This window comes from Propithecus coquereli, unplaced genomic scaffold (genome assembly GCF_000956105.1).
Source record: "Propithecus coquereli isolate 6110/MARCELLA unplaced genomic scaffold, Pcoq_1.0 Scaffold119, whole genome shotgun sequence".
NCBI classification, from domain to species: Eukaryota; Metazoa; Chordata; class Mammalia; order Primates; family Indriidae; genus Propithecus; species Propithecus coquereli.
In genome coordinates this window covers 5055732-5072851 of record NW_012135969.1, presented here as the reverse complement: position 1 = coordinate 5072851, position 17120 = coordinate 5055732, and the positions used below count along the sequence as shown (strand labels likewise).

At 56.0% G+C, this 17120-nt stretch overlaps 1 protein-coding gene across 2 annotated transcripts in view; it reads right to left on the bottom strand.

Moving 5' to 3' along the window:
* The window catches only part of SRCIN1 (SRC kinase signaling inhibitor 1), a 69391-nt gene extending 65416 nt beyond the window's left edge, over positions 1 to 3975 (bottom strand). The window contains exon 1 of one of the 2 annotated variants that reach the window (XM_012660179.1): positions 3731 to 3975. In XM_012660179.1, coding sequence (XP_012515633.1) covers positions 3731 to 3752 — 22 coding nt within the window. In that variant the 5' untranslated portion in view covers positions 3753 to 3975. Of the gene's footprint in view, positions 1 to 2524; positions 2653 to 3730 lie in introns of those variants that run through there. The other variant, XM_012660171.1, reaches the window with a different exon arrangement.
* Between the last annotated feature and the right edge of the window lie 13145 nt (positions 3976 to 17120).

Genomic DNA, 17120 nt, shown 5'->3' with positions numbered 1-17120 from the left:
GCCCCAGGGAACGGAGAACAAAGCGGAGCCCAGGTGTCGAGTGCAGGAGTCCAGACACTGAGGATCTAGGCTGCCTGGCAGGAATTGGGGACATGCCCCTGCCCCTCTGCCCACCTCCCCAGCAACTCCCCTAGCTGCCAGGAAATCAGTCCTCCCTCCTCCTTCACTGCCTCCCTCCCTTCTTCCCTCCCTCGGGCAGGCGCTGCTTCCCAGCCAAATCCAAAGCCTTCATCTCAGCTTTTCAGAGCTGGGAATGAAAGAAGGGGAAGCAAGTGCAGCCCTCAAACCCGCTGACGGCCAGATTTTTATTATCTTTGCTCGAATGGGCCCTAGGAAGCCAAGGAGGGATTCTTCAAAGAGCGTCTGAGTGCCTCATTGAAGCCTGCACCTGCAGCAGCCCACCCACAGCAGGCAGCCGGGGCTTGGGGGCACAGCCTGCCCCCCAACCCCCAGCAACCCTAGAGACCAGAGCCTAGGCTGCCAGGAGCCTCACCCTCAGCACCTCGTGCCCAGGCAGGGGCCACCAGGCCAGGAAGCCGGGCTTAAAGCCAGACCTAGGCCTGCTGGGCCTAGAAGGCAGTCTCTGTCCCTCTCTGGGCCTCGAGGACATAAATGAAGGAAGAAAACAGATCTCCCTGCCAGGGCTTGGAGGAGATAAGTGCTTAGGATTCCTCGAAAGAGAAGCTTTTATGGCAAGCCCTGGATCCTCCCTCTGAACTCTCTACCTGCCCTGGCACCCACAGGCCCCCTCGGTTGCCTCCTGACCCCCCTTTTGCAGGAGCCTCCCAACCACAGCTGCCTCTTCCTGTGCCCCAGGCCCACACTCAGGATGAGAGACACCACGAACACTTCCTCGAGCCCCAGACACAGCTCCCTCCTTCAAATCCTCAACCCTGTCTTCCCCAAAACCTAACCTGGGGGGGTGGGGGCTGGGGGGCTAAACAGACCTGGTACTTCAAAGAGCCCAGGACCCTCCATCCTGGACACCTCCAGGGCTGGCGCTCAGCAGAGAATGCCAAGGTTGGCACTGGGCAGATGGCAGTCATGCCACCCCCACCCCCACCCCCAGCTCTGACCACACCGTTGAGATCGATGCCCACAGCCAAAGAAGGAATCAATGGTTTTAATTAAACTCTTTTTCCAGGGTGGGTCCCTGGAGAGACAGAGAGAGAGAGAGAGAGAGAGAGAGAGAGAGACAGAGACAGAGACAGAGACAGAGAGAGAGAGAGAAAGGAAGAGAGAGAAAAGAAGAGAGAGAGAGAGAGCATCAGAGAGGCCCTACATCCCAGTGTCCAACCCGGCACATCTTTAAGAAGCCTGGAGCCCCCCGGGAATCAGGCCATGAAGACCCCAGACCCCGGCATTAGGCAAGGAGGCAAGTAGAGGGGCAGGGTGAAAGCCTGGGGTGGGGGTCGCCCTCCAAAGAGCTAATTCCAGGGACCCTTCCCCTGGTGGAGCTCCCTCTCCCCACTCAGCGCTGCCTGAAGACCACAGTTGCTTCTTCCAGATAGATCTCCAGGGCATAGACAGTGGGAGCCAGAAAGGGGACCCTCACCCCTCCATCCCAGCCCTGAGGGTCATCACAGAGAACCAGCCATCATGGAAAGGGCGGAAGGAGCAGGGACTGTGGGGGGGGTACTGGACAAAGACCCTCTTGTCCCCAAGGCAGGATGGCAGGAAGCCAGGGCAAAGCCTTTGCACTTGCTGCCAGTGGTGCCTGGGTGCCAGGCAGTCTGGGTGGGGAGCTGGGGGAGGGGGATCTTATTCTTGGGACCCCCTCCCCTTATGCCCAGAGCCCTCACCCCCATCCCTTGCTTCTACACCAGGCCACCAGCTAAGTCTCTGCCCCAACAACTCTCAGCTTGCCTGGCACACTCCTTTCTGTGTGAATGCCAGTCCCCGACACTTGCCTGGAGTGGCCCCAACACCAACCAGCATCAGCAAAACCCCTGACATACACCATAACTGCTCCCCATATACATACACACGCACATCCACGCCAGAAATTGTTACCATCACAGATGCCATCAGTGATGACAGAGCTCACATTTTCACAGTGACAGCCTCCATCAAATGCATCATCAATTTTTTAAGACCAACAAGAGGAATCGGGAAGGGAATGAGAGAAACTGAGGCACAGAGTTAGACAGCAAAGCAGTTGGTTCAAGGTCACCCAGACCCCAGACAGAGATACCTAGAGTCGGGAAGAACTAGCTAACCAGGTATGTTAACCACCCCCCAAAAGTGCTCAAGCCCCACCCAAAGGAACATTCAGGCCCACAAACCTGGAAGTCTGCCCAGCTTCTCCCCACTCCCAACCCTCATCTGTTTCCCCTTCCCCAAAACAGACAGTCGCTCCTACACCTCCTTTTGAAAGGCTTCAGCCAGAACCCCCAACTCCGGGAAACCCACTTCCCCCAAAGTTGGGGGCTGCAGGACCTCCTGGTCCCATACTATTTGAGGAGAGGGGCTGGGAAAGACAGTCGAGGATCCCCTCCTTGCACACATCCCAGTGCCTGCTCACCTGGCTCCCCTCGGCCCCCAGGGTCCCTCGATCCAGCCTCCTCCCTGGGAGAGCGGGCTCTGCCCTCCGCTGTCCTCTCCCACCAGGCCAGGGCAAAGCGCCGGAGGCACTGCCAGGGCTGCATGGGGAGGCGTGGGGCTGGGGGGCGCGCACTAGCAGCCGCACACGCCCCGCCGGGCCCTGCCAGCCGAGCTGCGGAGGCACCCGGCCGGTCCCCTCTGCTTCCACCAGCATCCTGCTGCCCCCACCGACAGGACTCGGGAGCTGGCCCGGGAGCTTCTGACGTAGCAGGGGGGTGCGTGGGAGGGGAGGGGGGGCCACCGTGCGTCCCCTTCCCAGCCCCACCCTCTGCCCCCCAGCTTCCTGCAGGCCCTACCCCCTCACGCCCCCTAGATGCCCTCCCCAGTTGGGGGCGCCCTCCCCAGCCCTCTGGCCTCCGCAGGGGGAGGGTTTAAGATCAAATAGCCCCTCCCTAAGCCCCTCCCTCTCGTGGGCCTTCCCTACCCGCCGGCCAAGCGGGGAGCGGGTCCCCAGTTTCTGCAACTGCTGCTGAGGCTCAGAGGTCTCCAGGGCTGGGGCCTCGAGGTGCGGGTGGGGGTGGGGGGTGGAATACAGGCTCGTATCCTGGCAACACAGCCAGCCCCAGAATGCACTCATCTCTCCCTTCCTGGGCTGGCGCAAAGGGCCCACCACCACCATCCCAGCGCCTGCACCCCATTCTGGGAGCTGGGGGAGAGAGGCCTTTGATGTGCCCCTCACTTCACCATCCCCTTTCCCTCCCCCTCCATCTTCCTCTTCCTTCACCTCGGATGGACCACTCCCCTCCCCCACTCTCCTCACCATCCATCTCCCTTCTTCTCCCCACCCCTCCCCCCTCCACACAAACCCCTTTCCAGTTTAGCCCCTCAGGCTCCCTGCCCCGGGCGCCGTGAGGCCCTCCCCAACCTGCCTCCAACCTCGCCACCCCAGACCCTCTCTCTGGTCCCAGCACTCCTCTCGCCCGGGTCCTTCTCCCAAGCCCGGAGCATAGCGATCCCCTGCCCCCCACACACCTGCGCCCAGAGCATCCCTCGTCCCAACGGCCACCGCCTCCCCGGCCCGGCCGCCGCCCCCGCCCCCGGCCGAGGGGAAAACACACAAAGAAAACAGAAATACCTTCCACTTAAGCATGGAGGCACATTAGGGAGGAGAGAGACAGGGACATGCCTTGGGACGGAGCGTTCCCCATCGGGCGGGGGCGCGGGGGGCGGGGGCCCCGGGCCGGCCTGCCTGGCGCTCGCCCTCTCGCCGCCTCGCGGGCTCCTCGCTCGGCCCCAGCCCTGGGGCGCGGTGCCAGGCGGGCGGGCCGGGGGCGCGGGCCCCGCCGGGGTGGACCAGCTGGGAGGGCGCCGGCGGCCGGGCGTGTGTGCGCGCGCGCGCGGGCGTGTCACCGAGTGTGCGAGAGCGAGTGTGTATGTGTGTGTGTGCGCGCGCGCGCGCTGGCGCGGGTGTGTCACTGCGGGCGGGAGCGCGCGCGGCGCGGGCACGCGCGTGCGGCCGGAACGTACAAAGGGCCGCCCGGTGTGGCAGGGAGCAGGGGAGGGGGGGAGCACTGCGCCTTCTGGCGCCCTCCAGCAGCACGCGGGATCCCGCGGCGCGCGGCCCGGGCAGGGGTGCGGGGCGCGCTCATGAGCCCCTCCCCATTCCACCTGCTTCTCCCACCCCAAGAAGTGTTCGCGTCACGATAGGGACAAATACATTGACCGGGGACCGGCCTCAGAGGAGGCACCTGGGGGAGGAGGGACACCTCGAGGGTGGGGGACTCCTGGGTCTCCAAGCCCGAGCGCGCCTTGAGGCGGAAAAGCACTCGAGGCGGGGCGGGGAGGCGAGACCGGGGGGTCACTCTTCAGCCAAGGTGACCTCGGAAACCAACAGCTGCCCTAAGCAGGGAGTGTCTGGACCCTCCCCAGCTTCTGCCGGCGCGACCCTTCACCCCGCTCACGTCTCCCTCTCTCCTTAGACACTGCTCAGCGGAGGGAAACCCGATTCCCCGGCGCCCCCTGCTGGACGGCTTCCTCCCCCCACTTCTGGTTGCGGCCCCTCCTGCAGGCGTGTGCGGGAATTGCACGGGCGCGTGGTGAGAGTGAGGGGCGTCGATGCTTATCTGCAAAGTGAGATTCCAAATAGGACGTTCAGCTTCTGTCCCTTCTCACGCCTCAATTGGCGGCGCCATTGCCACCTGCACAGCAGCCCGCCGAGCAACAGCTTCTGCTCCACCCCCGCCTTACCCCAGCCCTCCCAGTCCCACCTTGGTTGGCTTGCCTGTTGGCTCCGCAGACTTCTCCAGCTTGGACCAAGACCCGCGCTGACCCCTCCTGGTCCTCCAGCTGCTGCTTTCCTCCGTCCCTCCCTGTCTCCCTCCGGAGAGGGTTCTCCGGCCAGTGCTTTCTCTCCCGAGCTTCTCTGGAGAAGAGGAAGGTGGGCTGCGTCCCCTGCCCCTTCTATTTACTTCTGGCGTTCCCAAAACCAATTTAGATGAGCAAGAGAGGGGCACAGTACATCTCTTCGGCCATGGGCCACCAGGCAGAGTGGCAGGCAGAGAGCCCAGGAGAGGAGACCCCACCCCAAGTGGCCCAAATGACAAACCGGTTTCCCTACTTCCTGGTCTACGCAGTTGCACCCTTAATCTGGGCTCTCCCACTTTCCTGTCCTCCCCCAGGCCTGCCCCTGAGCCAGCCACACCCCCAGCTAGGGGCAAGTCCCAGATGCCCCTCAGAGATCAGTCTCCAGTTGCAGCAACTCAGGTGGCAGGGCCAGGACCAGGGCCAGAGGAGGAGGGGCCCTTCCTAGCTCCAGCTGGAGGGTTCAGGAGGGCAGCCAAGAGCTGTGTTCTGGACACACCGTCTGGGCACACGACCCCAGCAGTCGGCACCCTGACTTCTCCCCTCCTGGGCCAGCTGTCTCTCCCTCTGCCAACTGGATGGTGCCCATTTTTTGGCCTCTGAGCGTGCAGTGGGCACACATCCAGCTCCCTGCTTGGCTGCCTGCCCAGGATGGGCATGGGAGGCAGCAGGCCTTGTGTAGGGGAGGGCTCAGAGTGGGTAGGGGTATCTTCCCCTCCACAGGGACACCGCCTCCCAAGCCTCTGGGAGTCCAGTGCTTGGGCACACGCTGCTCCTCCATCCTGCTCCCCTCTCGACTACACAGGACTCCTGCCCTTTACCTCCCCCCAACTCAGATTCCCCCCAAGGGACAAGATCTCTTGTCTCCCCCACTTTGTTCCCCCTAAGGGGAAGGGAATCAGCAGGTGCTTTACCCATAATCTCTACTTTAACCCTTTCAACAACCCTACAGAAGTGGACACTTTCAAGCCTATATCAGAAATAAAAGAGTTGGGGCTCAGGGAGTATAGCCAACTGCCCAACCTAAGAGTAGCAAAGGGGAAACTCAAACCCAGATCTGCCAACCTCTTTTCTGTCATTTCCTAGCCCTGTGGCCTGCCAGAAGCAGAGACCACCCCCTGGCACACAAAGTCTCATAACTCTACGTATAGAAGAGAACTGAGATCAGGATTGTGGCTGAGAGTTAAGATATACAGTTATGTCAGTAATAAGGCACTGGGTGTTATCCCCTAGATGACAATGGGAAGGATGCTTGTCCCCTCACATAGAGATCTTTCTGCCCTTACACGAGATGCCAAGAAGTCACTGGCTTGGGACTGGGTGGGAAGGGTTCTGTGAACCAGGCTCAGGGATTGGGAACAGTTCCAAAAGTTTCAGCAGAACAAAGCATCCATTTTTCCCCCACCCTAAGGTGAGCTACCGGATTGTGAGGGCCTCTCTATGGGGAGGAGCTTAAATCAGATTTAGGTAATATTTTTTATTTGCATAGCTCACTTTTTAATGATGACTCCTTAACATTTCTGATCATCTTCATAGCCGTGAGCTCATTGGACCCCCTCCTCCCCTCAGTTCCCCAAAGATGCTTCATCCACACCCATCCTGCCCAGGACAACGCAGTCCATGGGTCCCATGGAGGGTTGAGAAGGGACACAGCCCCTGAACAGGAGCAAAGACCCCAAGGCTCCAAGCTGAGCTGGAAGGCAGATGGCCTGGCACTGTCACATCACCCCTTCTTGACCCCACCTGGTCCTCGCTCTGCTCCCCCACTTCAGGGAAGATGGGTGCCTCCTCTGCCTCCCATCAGACCTCAAAAGGAGGGGCTTCTGGTGTAGGGAGAAGGCTGGGGATGCCATCTCCACCGATCAGGGCTAGAGCAACACAGGTCTTACTTCTCCAGCCGAGAGATGAGAATCGCTCCTGTAAGCTGGCATGGTGCCCAGGCAAAACCAATGTGCCAGCTGCCTCCACCTGAGATGTGTCAGGTGCCACCCCGCCCCCACTCTCATTCCTCAACAGGTAACCTCCCTCTGGCCTCCTCCCCTGTGTCTCTGGCAGTGCACTTGGTCAGGAGGGAACAGCTGGCATGTTAGGGGATGGGAATCACAGATCTTAACCACTCACCTTGCCCCTGTCTAACGCTAATCCTAACACTCCACCCAGCCCTCACCTGTCCCTGGGAGCCTGCCAGAGGGAAGTTATGGGGGTGCACCCTAGAGGGGAGAAGGCTCGGCCTTGCCTCTCCTTCCCCAAGATGCAGCAGAGATGGGGGTTGCACCTGGGCAGGAAGAGGGCAATGAGGCTTGGGGTGGGCAGAGATGGGCACGTGGGTCTCTATAGGAAAGGGTAGGGTGGGAGGGTGATATGGAAATGACATGGAACACCCTGAACTGCTCACTCTGCCGCCTTGAAGCCCTCCCCCCTCAATATCCTTGAGAGAGCCCCCTGTCAGCGGGGCAGTTTTCTGGCCAGGGCACTTTGGGAGCCCCCAAGAAACCATCCGCACTCCACCAAAGGTAGCCTAAGGGCAGTGAGGGCTTGGGGTCTGGTCCTGCTCTGGGGAGAGTGACCAGGGACAGTGACCTGGTAGCTGGGGCAGAAGAGGGGACACTGGGGGAGCCGAGGAGGAAAAAGGTGCTTCCCTCTGCCCCAGGCCTGCATCCAGGGCTTTCTGGCCACAGCCTGAGCTCCAAGAGCCCCTGAATCTCTTTTCTCGCCTTCAGAGCTCCCCGTTCCCCTGCCCACCCCGTAGGAGAGGAGCAAGTGGCAGTACATTTTTAAAGACCCTCCCCCATTCCCTGTGGTCCTCCTCCCCCGCTTGTCATTGTAATGAATGCTAATTGATGCCCTCATTAGCACATCAAACCCGCTTTCCGAAGAATGGGGAGGGAAGGGAGGAGAGAGTTCTCTGGGGTCGGAACTGCAGCCAGCCTCCTCCAAAGAACCTGATCCGATGCTTCCCGCAGGGAGGGATCTCATGCAGGGACTTGTGGTGAAAAGCCTAGGTGTTCCCCTCTGATGGGAATTTTCTGTCAGGTGGCGAGGGTCCCATCGCTCCCATCAGACTGGGAGCTGCTGGAGGCGGGCACCGGGCCTCCCTCGTTAAACTCGGCCCCCTCACGGTCGGGCAGTGGCTCCCTAACCAAATGGGAAAGCCCAGTCACCCCGAGGGCTTGTTACTCCTGGGATCGCTGCCCGCCCCCCACGGCTTCCCATTCAGCATGTTTGAGGAGGGGCCTGAGAATCTGCATTTCTGACAAGTTCCCAAGCGATGCTGCTGCTGCCACCACTTACTGGTCTGGGACCACACTTGGAGAGCCGGTGGGGCAGGGGCTGTCTCCTTGCTCTCCCAGATTAGGCCCTTGCCCCAGAAGGTGGCTCTGCTGGCAAGGGCCTGCACACGGAGGGTGTCCCGGAGAGCACTGGCACGGATGAGTGTGTGCACCTCTCCTCTCCTTTCCTCAGGTCACCACCAAGGCAGGCTCGCTCCTCCCCACTGATACTGAGGGATGGAGATGACCGGGACTGGATCCCCTGGTCCCCTGCTGTGTGACACGTCCAGGCTCGGTGCTGCTAAGAGAGAATAATGATGAGGGAGAAGCTTCCCAGCCCCCGACCTCACTCCGGGGTGACCTCCCAGGGCCAAAGTGGGGAGAGGGGCTTTTGGTTATAGTCCTTGAACATGCGGAACATGCGCAAGCATGTGTGCAGCTCACCACCTCCTCCCTTCCCTCTTGGTCCCCTGGGTGGAAGAATTGCCTCAGTGGGAGAGCGAACTGCAACCTTAGTGCTCTACTGCAGGAGTAGGGGGAAGAGGGAGAGAGAAGATTGGAACAGAAATACAGAGATAGGAGAGGAGGGGAGAGGAGGGCAGACAGAGTGAAGAGACAGGATGAAGAGAAGGTGAGAGGCAGAGAAAAGCAGGAAAAAACGAAAGAAGAGAGGAAGCAGGAGGGAGAGAGAGCAGGAGGGATAGAAGAGAGGGAGGGAGGGAGTGAGAGAGGAGAGGCCCAGGAGAGGGATAGGAAAGAGAAAAGAAAGGTGAGGGGACCAGAGCAGGGAGGAGGAGACAGAAGGCAGTCTGTATCTATCATTAAGAGTACATATTATGAGCTGCTGCGGCCCAGGTGGACCACAAGCCCAACTCCTGCAGGACCACACGAAGGCTGGCTTTGAAGCTCTAGATTTTACCATCTGATCCACATGTCTCAGAGAAAAAGGAAAAGATCCTGTCCTCCTCCTCCAGCCAGCTGCCCTCCTAGGCCTGACAAACAGCTTTATAAACCTGTGGTGGGTGGGCGGGGAGTGGAGCAGGTGTCATCCTGATCTATTTTACCCCTGCTAGAACCTGGCAACCATCTCCTTGCCTTCCAAGGTCCCAGCACTTCCCTGTTTAATAACGAAAGTAGGGGGAACCCTCATACATTGATGGCTGGGATGTAAAATGGTTCAGTAGCTGTGCAAACAGTTTGGCAGTCCCTTCAACACAGAATTACCCTACGATCCAACAGCCCAGCTGTTCTTCCATGGATGAATGGATGAACAGATTGTGGCATATCCATACAACGGAACACTATTCATCCATAAAAAGGAATAAGCGCTAACACAGGCTTCGACACAGCCGAACGTCAAAAACATCATGCTAAGTGAAAGAAGCCAGTCACAAAAAGTCACATGGTATATGATTTCATTTATGTGAAATATCCAGAATCGGTAAAGCCATAGAGATTTGCGCAGAGGTAGAGGGGGAATGGAGAACAAGTGCTTAATAGGTTTGCAGTTTCCATTTGAGGTATGGAAATGCTTTGGAACTAGACAGAGGTGGTGGTTGCACAGCATCGCGAAGGCACTAAATGCCACTGAGCCATTCGCTTCAGAATGGTCAGTTTCATGTTATGTCAATTGCGCCTCAATAAAAAAAAGTAGTAACGGAAGTAGGAATTTGCCAGGGAGTTCACTGAGTTGACCCACCGGAAAATCTCAGTCTCCCTTCTTTGGAAACAAGAGCTTTTGCCCACATGAGTCACAGCTTTTCCCAATGCCCTGGGGCACCTGCTCTGAACACTCTCAGAGGCTTGCAGCGCCCAAGGACGCTGTTTTCTGGCCCCAGGATGCTGTCTCCCCACAGCCGCCTCCTCTGCCTGGCTCCCTCTCCACGGGAGCCTCCCTTTCAGGTTCCCAAGCAGGTGGCAGACACGATGTGCACGGAGGAGCTCCGCTTCCCATTTCAGCTAACATCCTGCCATCTGCCCAGCGGCAGCAGCACCCCCCATCCCCCATCCTTTTGCTCCAAACATAGCTTTAAAAGCCTTCTGGTTTTCTTTACCACAGACTGTGTTAATCACCCCCTAAGCGGACCTCCTGCTCTCTGAATCTCACATTCCACCCAGTCCCCTCCCCATGTGCCGGGCCCTGGGCTGGCTGCTCAGGGAGCAGGCGGTGGGGAGGTGTTCCACGATGAATCAGGTCCTTCACTGCTCCTCCCTGCTCTAAAGCTTCTGATAGATGCTTCCACTCAAAGACCTTCAATGGCTCCCTACTCCTCGCATCAGGGGATTATAGGACTTTGAACTCTTTGAGGCCCTCACAAAAGTTTTGCACCCTCTCCCTAGACAAATGAACGTGAGTTACCCATCTACAAGAAATATGTGGGCCTCCCCTACCTCTTCAGCCCATCCAAGGACCCTTAGAGCAGAGCTACTCAAAGTGTGGTCCACAGATTGGCACTGGCCACTGGTTCACAATCAGAGCACAGAAACGGAGAGTAATCATTGAGAGACCTTTATAGCAATTTGACATTGCCACGATATCCAGGCACATGATTGTTTTTACTGTATTTTACAAGAATATGGGTGCACAATCCATTGGAAATGTTTTTAAAAGTCCTCATTACAGAGTTTGAGAAGCACTACCCTAGAGATCCGGCCAGCTCAGGGCAGAATGCCTGCCTGCCCAGCACACTGAGCCTGGCAGTACCCTGTCCTCTAATCTTTCCAGCCTCATCTCTGGCTGCCTCCTGCAACACCGCACACGCACACACACTCACGAACGTGCCTGTACCTTCCCTTCACGAGCCAGTACTGTTCCCCAACATGGGGCTGTCCTTTCCTTCCTCTGCACCTGTTAACACCTGACTCCCACTTCAAAGCCCAGCTCAAATGCCATTTCCTCAATAAAACCATCCCAAACTCTACGCCTCCCCTCCTCACACACAGGGACACACACAAACACGTTGTAGCTGAAATTCCCTCTCCCCCGGGCTGTCATGGCACTCATGTGGCATTATTTGTGGCATCTGTCTCCTCCTACGTGGGGCACAGCTTTGGTCTTCTTGTTGCCCTGTGGCCCCTCTGAGGTGTCCAGCACCGTGATGCGTGGATTCTGGGCATGGTGCCGTCCTGACTGGCCCCCTCCTGGGCCTCTCCTGTGACTCCTGCTCTGGGTCTCCCCATCTTCCAGCCCCTCTATATGAGGGAGGCCTCCCTACCACTTCCTGCCCACCCCTGACTTCACCCTGCCCTGACTTCACCCTCCTCTCCTTCTTAGCCATACTTGCTGGTGTATGACTAGGGCCAAAAATCACTGACATCTTGTGGTGTTAAGGACTGTTAAAAAATACATTTTACTTATTTTTTGAATAGGAAATCCTATTCGCCCATGATGCGTGGTGCAAGCTTCAAAAGGTACGAACGGGAACACAGAAGAAAGTCGGTTCCCACACCACTGCCCCGTCTCCAGCTACCCAGGTCCTGCCCCAGAAGAAACCGCGGCTCCCAGGTTCCGAGGCTCTTGCAGCGCACGCCTGTGTGATTGCCAGCATTTCCTCTGCGTTCTCTTACCCAACGGCAGCGTGCGATACACACTCAGCAACATAAACTGGAGCCTGTTCTGCATCAGCACATATTAGGTCGTTAAATAGGAAATGTCTGATTTCGAATCAAAAGTGTAGTTTATTATATCTTAAACAAGAAGCAATTAATCTAAGTATGTGCCTAAACTATCGACACAGTTTTGCATCTCAACAGTAGCTTGCTTATGCCAGCAGCGAAGAAGCCTGGAGAGCAAGTGGCGATGAAATTGCGAAAGGCGTTTCCCACAGCTTGTTGAGGATGGAATATTTTTCCTTGCAAGAAGTGGTCCAAAGCCTGGAAGAAGTGGTAGTCAGTTGGTGAAGGTCTGGTGAGTACAGTGGATGACAGAGAGTTTCCAAGCACAGCTTCTGTAGTTTGAGCAGCGTTGTTTTTTGTGACATGTGGTCTTGCAAGAGGATTGGGCTGTCTCTATTGACCCATTTTGGCTGCTTACTCACAAGCATCCTCGTTATTTCATCCAATGGGTTGCAGCGGACATCCGCTGTAATCAATTGACCAGGTTTCATGAAGCTATAGTGGATAACACCAGCGCTGGCCCACCAAACAGACGTCATTAGCTTTTTTTGATGAATATTCTGTTTTGAACTGTGTTTCGGCACTTCATCTTTATCCAACCATTGTGCCGAATGCTTGTGATTGTCAAAAAGAATCCATTTTTCATCACACATAACAATATGGTGTAGAAATGGTTGGCCTTTATGTTGCGACAGCAAAGAAAGGCAAGCTTCGAGAGGATTTCTCTTCTGATGCTCGTTTAATTCATGCGGTACCCATCTATCCAGCTTCTTCACCTTGCCCATTTGTTTCAAATGGTCCAATATCGTTGGAATAGCAACATCAAACCTTGCTGCTAATTCATGCGTTAGGTTGAGATGGATTCACTTCCACTATAGCTTTCAGTTCATCATTATCCACCTTGGTCTCAGGTCGCCCACGTGGCTCATTTTCAAGATTAAAATCACCAGAATGGAACTTCTCAAACCATCGACTTACTGTGCGTTCATTAGTGACATCCTTCCAAACACTTCGTTGATATTTCGAGCTGTCTGTGCTGCGTTGGTTCCACAACGGAACTCATATGCGAAAATAACATGAATTTTTGACTTATCCGTAGTTTCACAAAAATTGCTCTAAAAAAAACGTGAAATATAATCACAAGCCAAAACGTGCCTTTGCAAGACTGAGGATGTACCTTCACAATAAAAATAAAAGAAGCAGCGTCAAAGTGAAATGTCAGAGATATCAACTGTCAAACTTAGTACTAAAGGAAATTGGATATTCCATACTTAATAACCTAATATAAAGGTGCCCTGTTGACAGATATTTAGGCTGTTTCCCGTGCAGGAGATGGCCTGGTGGTTAGTGTATTTCATACGTGAGCAGATCTGTGGAATCAATTCCTGGAAATGGAACAGCTGGATAAAGGTATGTGCATAATCTGTGTTTTAAATGTGAATCATTATTTCTGTTTTTGCCCTGATTAATGGATCCATAGCAACCAATCTTTCCCGATTCTTCTATTTGTGTGTCATCTGGGGAAACTGAGGCAGAGAAGGGCCTCTGTGGAATCCAAAGTTGGGCAAAGGACAGGAAGAAGCCCAGCTTCATCAGAGTTAGAAAAAAATGCTTCAAGAATCCTGCCCACCTTGAGAAACAGAGGGAAGGAGGCACTTTTAGCTGGAAAAGGGAGAAACTGAAATAATGATCACCTTGAATGTGAGGGAGGGGATGAGCCAGGGAACACCCAAGGGTTTTGTGTCTGCAAGAGAAACTGAAATTAGCTCTGAGAGTGAACTTCCTGGCAGTGCAGGAGGGATGATGAAGGCCTGGCACCAGGGGAAGGACCCTCGGTGACTCCCTACTCAGAGATCATTAAACCAGGATTAAGGATGGAGGCCCAGCCAGCCCTGCTGGGAGGCAGAGGGCTGGAGCAGGTGACCGCTTAAGCTGCCATGCGAGGGCGCAGCCTAGCCGAGGGCAAAAGGCCAAGAACCAGATTAATAAGGCAGGGTCCAGAGCTTTGCAGTTTTCGAGCAACCCCACCAAGCCTTAAGGGGGGTAAGCCGGGACTCTGAGCAGCCCATTTTGCTGATGAGAAAACTGAAGCCCAGAGAAGTCAAGAAACTTGCCTGAGGCTTCACAGGTGAGCTAGGACTTGAGTCCAGGCCTCAGTCATCAAGTCCAGTGAGAGGACCCCCACCACCCTGCCTCCCAGGGCCGGAAGCTTCCCAGATAGGACCCTCCTTACCTGGCTGCACCCCTCCTTCCCAGGGTGCCCCCTCCCCACTAATACCCCAACCACTCTGCCCCAGAACAGGGTGGAGATTGCTGGGAGAGGCTGCAAATCCCTCTCCTGTCTAACAACTGAACCGAGGGAGGAAGGAGGTGGGAACAGGTCCCAAACTCCCATCTCACTTGTCCTCACCCGTCTCCGTCTCAGACTCTCGTGATAGGAATGTAGGCCAGTTTGGAATATGTCACGGATATTTTCGACAACCCCATCTGTACTATAGCTTCGTGCACAGCCTAGCGGGGTGGAGCCAGAGGCTTCCTGCCGGATGATGGATACACCTGCTACCTCTGGGGCTCAGCGCCCACTGAGGGGGCTGGGGATGTGCACAGGGGACCCCATAAGGCCGAGAACCCAGCAACCTGGACAGGGTGGGACAGGAAACCAACTGTGCTCTTCCCAGGAGAGCAGGAGCAGAACAGCTGGCACCTGTAGACACCACCCCTGTGACATTGCCCTGCGACAGTGTGCCCAGCTCGCCTGGGGGTGGGACACTGAGGAAGGAGCAATCAGTTGTCAGGGAGAGGGATCTGGAAGCTTTCTGGGAGAGGTGACTGATATTTGAATTGGGCCTTGAAAGCAGAGCAGGATTTTGCCGGGTGGAGAAGAGGAGGGTGTTCCTGGCCTAGGGAGAGTGTTGGAGGAGCCAGGGCCAGCTTGGGGCGTGCTGGAGCCGGTATGGTTGGGGGTAGAGGGCTGGCTAGGGAGTGGCAGCAAGAGAAGCTGGCGGGGCTAGCGCTGGAGGCGCTGTGAATGGTGAACGCCCAGCTAAGGAGCTGCAGGTGAGCCCCGTAGGTGCCCACAGGGGCTTCTAAGTGACATGATTCAGAAAGAACATGTGGCTGTGGGCAGGGAGGGGTCACCGGGAGAGGCAGGGATACAGGGGGTGAGTGAGTGTCTCTTCTGGACACCGGACACCTGGACCCTGTCCTTCTCCAGTTTGCTGGCAGGGGGACCTCTCCTGATTGAGACCAGTGTGAGAAATAAATTTCTTGGAAAGGTATTGGAGACTTACTAGCTCAAAGGGGCCAAGGTCAGGTGGGGGCTGCATTTGAAGAGATTCTTCTGGAAAGGTTGGTAGAGGGGGCATCCGGATACTTGTGTTTACTGAGCACGTACTATGGGCATTTTGCAACATGGCCCAATAAATCCTTACAACAAGTCCAAGAGGCTCATATGCTTTCCCCTTTTTTATTGAAACAGAAGCTCTGGGTGTCCAAGTCCCATCTCCAAGGTTCCATAGCTTGTAAGAGGAATAAGAGTTTAGCTGTGTGTGTCCCCAGAACCCAGCCCATCCCCTCCCAAATAAGACCCACAGCTCCCTCCAAATGAGGGCCCCAACCTTCACCCTTCTGTCACTGTTCCCACCCAGGCCCAGCCCTCCAAGGCCCCACGGCAACCCTGAGAGATAACTCCACTCAGATAAAGAAACTGAGGCTCAGAGGTGTCAAGTGACTTGCCCTGCGACACTAAGTTAATTAGTGGAGGAAGCAGAATTCAGATCCAGATCCCTTCTCACACCTAACCACTCTGCCTTCACCCCCCAAGCACTTAGCCTCTCTGTTCCCCAGTTTCTTCATCTGTAAAATCGGAGGATCAGTGAGCGGGCACAGATGCAAGCCATTTATCACACTGCCTGACATTTGCTCAGCAGTCGACAAATATTTATTGAGCACCTGCTGGGAACAGGACCAGCTTTCAGGTGTTGGGATGCAATTGGAAACAAAAACAAGCCCCTGGGCTTCTGAAGTGGACAATAAGATGAGGACTGAGAGGAGAATGGGCCAAGGCACAGAGGAAGTGCTCCATAAATGCTCCCCCGAAGTCCCACCTACTGGCTGTGGGAGCCTGGGCAAGTCACTCTGTTGGTCTGGTGTTCTCCTTTCTGGATCTAGAAAATGGGAAGAAGGCAGAGGGAGCTTTGCACAGTGTAGCCGCTGTGTATGACTGTCACTGCCAGCCTCCCTGGTGAGCAGCCCTGCTCCAACCTGGTGAGACAGCAAAGCCCCCTCCTCCCTCGACCGGTTTTCAGCCATGTCCAGGCCGGGCAGCACCAGGGCGGAGCTGGCCGATGATGGGTGCACGTTTTGCCTTCTGTGACCTTCCTCCCCGCAACTTGCAGCCTCTGCGCCTTGTTCTGCTGCAGACTGACAGCTACCCAGCCCTGAATCTGATGCAAGCATCTTGTTGGAGGCTGTAAGAGCCGGTGTTTGGGAGGCGCCTTCCAGGCCCTGACGCTGCCCTGAGCAGCAGGCTCCAGCCCTTCTCTTCCAAGGGATGTGGCAGACTCAGCCTGGGTCGGGGTGAGCTGGGCTTCTGGCCAGAATGAAGGAGCTTCTCATAGAGGAAGATAAAATACCCTATAAAATCATCATAGTTGGGGCCATTCTTAAGCACTTAGCGTATTATTTTATTTAATTGAATCCTCCGAGTGTATGAAATCCCATTTTAGAGCTGATAAAACTCAGGCTCAGAAGAGTGAAGTGACTCACCCAAGGAACCCAGAGCTTCTACCCTTCTCCACCTCTAGGCTGCTGGCCTCACTTGGCCCTGCAGTCCCTGTGCCGTGTGCCCAACTTTCCAGGCCACGTATGACCACAGGTAGGGGAACTGGGACCCGAGCACTGGGGATAAAGAGTCTTGCACCTCCCCTTGGTCATTGCTGCCCCTGTCATCCCTTTCACTGCACCCCCAAACTCAGGGTCAGGAAGTGGGGCCACAGTCAGGAGGTGGGTCAGGCCCTCCCTAGCTCCCCATTGCTACTTCCACAACATCACCCTGTCAGTTTCTTGCAAAAGCCCCTGTTCTATCTATCTGTGCCACCCACAGTGGCCTTGTCCACTGACCTCCCAGCACTGCCTCTCATTTGTGGAAACTTTTTGGCATCCCAATTCCTAGTGCACCCTGGGTTACTCCAAAGTCCCAGCCTCTCCGTTCTACAGCCTCCCCACGCCTAATCACTTTCCCCTCTATCCACACTGTGTTCCCATCTGGACAGTGTCACCCCCGTAAGTGCTCACGTTTTCCTCTTTGGAGTATCTTCTGCTCCTTTTATG